The sequence below is a fragment of the Hevea brasiliensis genome, chromosome 7, assembly GCF_030052815.1.
Source record: "Hevea brasiliensis isolate MT/VB/25A 57/8 chromosome 7, ASM3005281v1, whole genome shotgun sequence".
Lineage (NCBI taxonomy): Eukaryota > Viridiplantae > Streptophyta > Magnoliopsida > Malpighiales > Euphorbiaceae > Hevea > Hevea brasiliensis.
The window spans coordinates 1217187-1222646 of NC_079499.1; the positions used below are offsets into that span (position 1 = coordinate 1217187).

Genomic DNA, 5460 nt, shown 5'->3' on the forward strand with positions numbered 1-5460 from the left:
ATATGTAAAAATTTTAGGAAAATTATATTCCTATTCGTCACAAAATTCTATTAATTTTAGGCTCAAGAATCACCGAAAAAGCTTTCGTATTTTGTAAGTTATGGCTGTTTGAAGTTAGGGTTCCTGTAAAATCCGATTTGCAGAATGTCTGACTTGTGGAGCCCATATCTCCCTTGTTTCTTAATATTTTTTTGTAAATCTAGTAATTTCAGAATCTTATGAATCTTTTCCAATTGATTTTGCATTCATATCTGTTGTGGTTAATGAGTTACGAATTTTACAAAAAAGTAGTACGATTCTGTCACTGAGAAAAGTTACGATTTATGTAGACCATTCAGCTAGGGTTTTGTTTGATTTATAAATTTTATGATCTTATATGATATGTAGGCTGTCTTCTGTAATTTTTTTATGATTTTTAGGCATGTCTAACTATTTTTAAAAAATCAGATTTCTTGCTACCATCAATCTGCCAGAATTTGAAAATTATATATTTATGCATGTTCTTGTATTTTCTTGGGTTTTAATTGATATTTGATCTATTTTCCTGTATTCTTTTAATTCAAAAAGTGTTATGAAGTGTTTGGATCATGTTAGAAGACTTAGACTATTAGGTAATTGTAACTAATTAGGAATCTTAACCCTTTAGGAAATTAGAGTTAAAATCCAATGTAAATTGTTATTAATATTTTCTTTATTTCTTTTTTTTCTTTAGTTTCTTTATTTTTATTACAAACAAAATTGGTAAGTAGCCCTAAGATAAGTACCAAAAAGGGCATTTGCGTGGAGCTAAACGTGAATAAGCTATGGATATCATTGTCATACTAAAAAAGAAGACCCTTTTCTAAGAGTAGCTTACCCCAATGGCAACTGCAATTATTAACAAGTAAGTAATCCTAAATTTCTAAAATAACCATTGGCATGAAATTGTAGTAATAATAGGATTTTTTTTATAAATTAAAATTAACTTTATTTTTAATTTAACTGATGTTTGCATGTAATTAATTTAAATAAATATTTCGTAAATTAAAATTAATCTTATTTGTAAATTAAACTAATATTGACATGTAAAATAAATTTAATTTAATACTTAGTAATTGTAAAGTAAATTTGCATGTTAGAAATCTTTATTAGGTTGTGATTATTTGGGCCTTATCACTATTAGAATAAATTACGCATGTACATAATTAACTTAGTTCAATTATCCTTAGGGTAATTTGGTAAAAATTAATTAATTAGGTTAACTAGAAACGTAGGGTTATTCGAAATTGAATTTATTTTTAAATTAAATTCTCAATAATCAATTAATTTTAGTCATCTGGTAAATATCATTTAAATAATTAGCAACCCCATAAATAGGAATTGCTTGTGCATGAAAATTGTATGCAAACAACAACCCTTTTGTGAATTACTTGCATGTGTAGATTAGAATTGCACTTTTTAGAATGAAGTTTAATAAAGGAATAATAAACAAGACTTTTAAAAATATTAGTAGAGAACTGGCACTCGAATTAACAAGGTTAGACCAGGTGTAAGGGGTGCCTAACACCTTCCCCTTACGTACCCACTATCCCGAACCTAGACATTGGGATATGGTAATGACGGTTGTGGAAACTCTGCAAGGAGTAAGTTGCCATCCATGACCCTCGAAAGAAACACTGAATATGTCCAAGTTATTATCCGGGTGACGACTCCTATCTATCTATGCCTTCGTGGCATAAATCCTTAGCACCGTAGTAGTGTTATGGGAAGACAATACTTACAACTTACCAATGATTTGATTTTATTAAGATTGTATGAAGTGCACGTCTAAAAAATGCTGTCTAAGGAGGTAATACTTAAGTGAGACCATTGTTACTCCACCATCTTTCCTGGGCATTACCTGATGTATTTTATATAATTCTAATGGATTATATTTCATCTCACGCCCCCCTACACTCCCACTTACAATTTTCTTTTTTAGTACTAAAAAACTAGGAGAAATTGTCACTAATGATTATTCAACTTTTATAGTTGTTTCTACCCATAGTGCAGATAGAACTAAAATTTCATAATAAATTGTGGTCAATGGAGAACATTTCAGTTGATACTAAAGGTGGACAAAGAAACTGGGGGAAAATCACTTCTACAATCTATCATTGAATAGATTAATCCAGCTCAAAATACAACAGAATGGTGCTATTCCAGCTTAGACAGAATAGTACCCTTATACAACTCAAGCAACCTTCTGAAAACTCAACAACAGCAATAAACAGAAGCCGGCAAAACCATTACACCAATACTACAAGATTGCTCAATTGCAGGCAGCAAACCTACAAGCTAGAGTCAAAAGATCAATTCTACATGACCTCAACAAAAAATTAAAAAAAAAAAAAAATCCTCCTGATCCTCAAAAGAATCAGGCTAATAACATTGGATATCGAATAATATGAGGGAAAATAATGTAACTACTTCTATTCAACTTCTAAGCCGCAAAACTGTAGGACTACCTCAAAGTACTACAGCAAACTTCTCATTGGAAACAAGAGAAGAAGGATGGCCAATCAATGGCTCATAGTGGTCAGCTCCAGCACCACACCAACCTGCACATTACAAGTAGAAATTTAACTTGACAGCCATAATAGAAAGCAGCTGAAACTCAAAGACATGAATTCATAGATTATAAATAATTTGTTCACTAACGCTCAATTTCAACATGACAAAGACAAAGTTTCATTACCTGTTCCTTTCATAAATAGGAAGAAAGGAACTTCACAAATTTCACTTCTTGGACGATGTGGGAGGAAGAAAACACAATTCTCTTCATCAACCATTGCATCAGATCCATGTGCTTGCATCTGTTAATGCATAAGCAACACAAGACCAAAATTAGAACAGAAAAAAGTTTGAAAAGGGCAGTAGCTGTTACTGCATAAAAACTTGTTAAATTTAAATTCTATCATACTGACATAATTAGAACTTAAACACAGGGAAATTCCTACATGCCAATTTCAATAAGTAAATGCATTCATGCGGCCACAGTATTAAGCATTAGAGATCAATCAGCAAAATAAATTGCAAAGAACCAGAATCATGGAAAACAAAACCACATAGAAGATGGCACTAGAACAGAGAATTACAACTCCAACTGGTAATGATACAGATTAAAAATAGCGGCTCACCAACTTCTCAAATGGATAGCTATAGCTAACCGATATTCTAATACATAAGCATCCCAATTCATCTTCTCATGTATCAATGAAATGAAAAGTAGTTATCCATTATTTAACCACAAGTAGACATAAAAACTTTAATTCACAATGCATAACAGTGCTCATGTGGAAGTGGAACATATGAAAGGTAGACTAACTGACTAACACATTACCGATGATTAGAACACAGTACTAGATACCCATTTTCCTTAACACAAATCGTGATAATATGGAATCTGCCATTCCCTCCTAATATGAAAGAATGAATCAAATATGCACATCCTTACCACATAAATCTCTCGCTTGAACTCAGTTGCAAGACATTCGATTGCTATATCATCTCCAAAAGCCGCCGCATGACCTTCTCTATTCTCATCTACAGATAATAAACCCTCCTCAGTATATTGCAAAGTGATGATATCATACTCATCATCAGTTGAACCAGAGATCGACATGTATTTGGCCCAACTGGGGCCATCATTCACCGGAATACATCTCTCTTTGTATATAGACTCGGCCGCCATTTCTCTTCAAATAACAAAAGCAAATAATATAAAAACAAGTAGAACTAAAACCGGCAACAATCTGCAATAGAATGCTTCTATTCAATAACGCCTTCAAATCTTCACTAGCAATATAATAGAAGTTCTACTTATATTCTCATTTGAAAGTAGCTAAAGGCCCTAAATTTAACGAAACACACAGATCTGAAAATTTTACCTTTGCATCCCCAGCTGAACGAGCTCATCGATCGCGTAATCCAAATTCACGCGATCCTCCTTCTTGGCCAAGAGCTTGACCTCTTGAACCACATGAATCCCCCATCCGTTCTTCAGATCCGGCGAGTACATGTGCCTAATAACGTCATTTATCACTTCTTTCTCTTCATCACTCCCAGATACGAAGTCCTCCGAGAACCGCCGCACCGTCCGCCTCCTCAGCTCCGGCGCGTCCATCTCACGCGCCATCATTGCCCTTTGTGACGCGGTGAATAAGCAGTTCCCGTCCGCCGACACCTCTCCCCCGTGAGACAGCCTGAAAATAACCGATCTTGGCAGCGAAGAAGGCGCAGAGTCTTTATTACAATCCCCTGGATGCTTCCAAAGCACACCTTTGGCTTGGAGTTTCTGTAAATGGCGTCTTTGCTGGTCCTCCAGGCCAATCACGTCCTCCCATGCGGTCGTGGTGATCTTCGTTACACTCTGGTCTACTAGATCAACTGCTTCGAGAGAAGCCCCATTGGGATCTATCCAATGGAGGGCCGGCGACGAGGGTTGAAATGTCGTTTCGGCGACGGGAGTTGAATCGCATAGAAGTTTCCCCATTTGACTTGTGTCCTTATATCAATAAAATTAAAAAAAAAAAAAAAGGAAACAAAAAATTCGCGTTCTTTTCTTGATCTTTCTCTCCTTCAATGGGAGAGAGATAGAGTTTCAGAGACCCTAGAGAGAGAGAGAGAGAGAGAGAGAGAGATTAGGGTTAACGGATAGATTTGCGAGGCGGGACAGAAGGTTATGGCACGTGGCAGTATCGGGGAGATTTAGAGTCTCAAGGAAGGACGACAGATGCTAACATAAGCCCGTGGACCGTGACGGGCAAACTGAGCCGGATATGCAATGTTTATTTATTTTTTATTTATTTATATCATTATTATATTCTCCACCAAAAATGCCTCTTATGTATTTGAATGTAAACCATGATGTATGAAAAGCCAATTCGGATTAGACACATCAGCAACGGGGGGTCGAATTTTTAGATTGCCCAATGAGGATTGGTCAATGTGGATGGTTTTTAAGATGTGCACGTTCGCCTGGGTGTGGCTTCTGGCCGGCGTAACTCGCTAGTCTGAATGGTAGTCCAGTACCTCATCCAGATTTCAGCGCAACGGTCAATTAATGACGTGGCATTTGTTTATGCATTTCTTAGTTATCCACGTCAAGTCTCAACGGCTCCATCATTTTTTTGGTAAAAAAAATATATATTATTATTATTATTATTATAAAATTAATGTTTTATTTAAAGTTAAATAATCCTTAATTTAATTTAGATATATCCAATTTGACTTTCATTTAAAATTAAAGCTTTATTTGTTTAAAAGAATAATTTATTTATAAAAAATATTTTTGGAAAAAATATATTATTTTCTGTTATTTGGTATAATATTATAAATCAATTGAAAAATAATTAATTTCACTATAAAAAATTAAATAAAAAGGAAAATTAAAGACATTAATTAGTCATTATTTGGGAGATTTAAAAGTCTTAATAGGCC

At 34.5% G+C, this 5460-nt stretch overlaps 1 protein-coding gene across 1 annotated transcript; it reads right to left on the reverse strand.

The window, feature by feature from the left end:
* Nucleotides 1-2106: 2106 nt before the first annotated feature.
* LOC110638174 (uncharacterized) lies at nucleotides 2107-4743 on the reverse strand. Its single transcript, XM_021788633.2, has 4 exons — nucleotides 3909-4743; nucleotides 3476-3716; nucleotides 2717-2834; nucleotides 2107-2579 (listed from the first exon to the last, which is right to left on the reverse strand). Exons 1-4 carry the CDS (start codon nucleotides 4511-4513, stop codon nucleotides 2488-2490), a joined length of 1056 nt encoding a protein of 351 aa, XP_021644325.2. The 5' UTR covers nucleotides 4514-4743; the 3' UTR covers nucleotides 2107-2487.
* Nucleotides 4744-5460: the final 717 nt, after the last annotated feature.

Coding starts and splice junctions, on each gene's coding strand:
- LOC110638174 (XM_021788633.2), bottom strand. CDS start 4,513: ATGGGGAAACTTCTATGCGATTCAACTCCCGTCGCCGAAACGACATTT. Junction 3,717..3,908: donor GTTCAGCTGGGGATGCAAAG/GTAAAATTTTCA, acceptor TGTTATTTGAAG/AGAAATGGCGGCCGAGTCTA. Junction 2,835..3,475: donor TCAAGCGAGAGATTTATGTG/GTAAGGATGTGC, acceptor ATGCATTAACAG/ATGCAAGCACATGGATCTGA.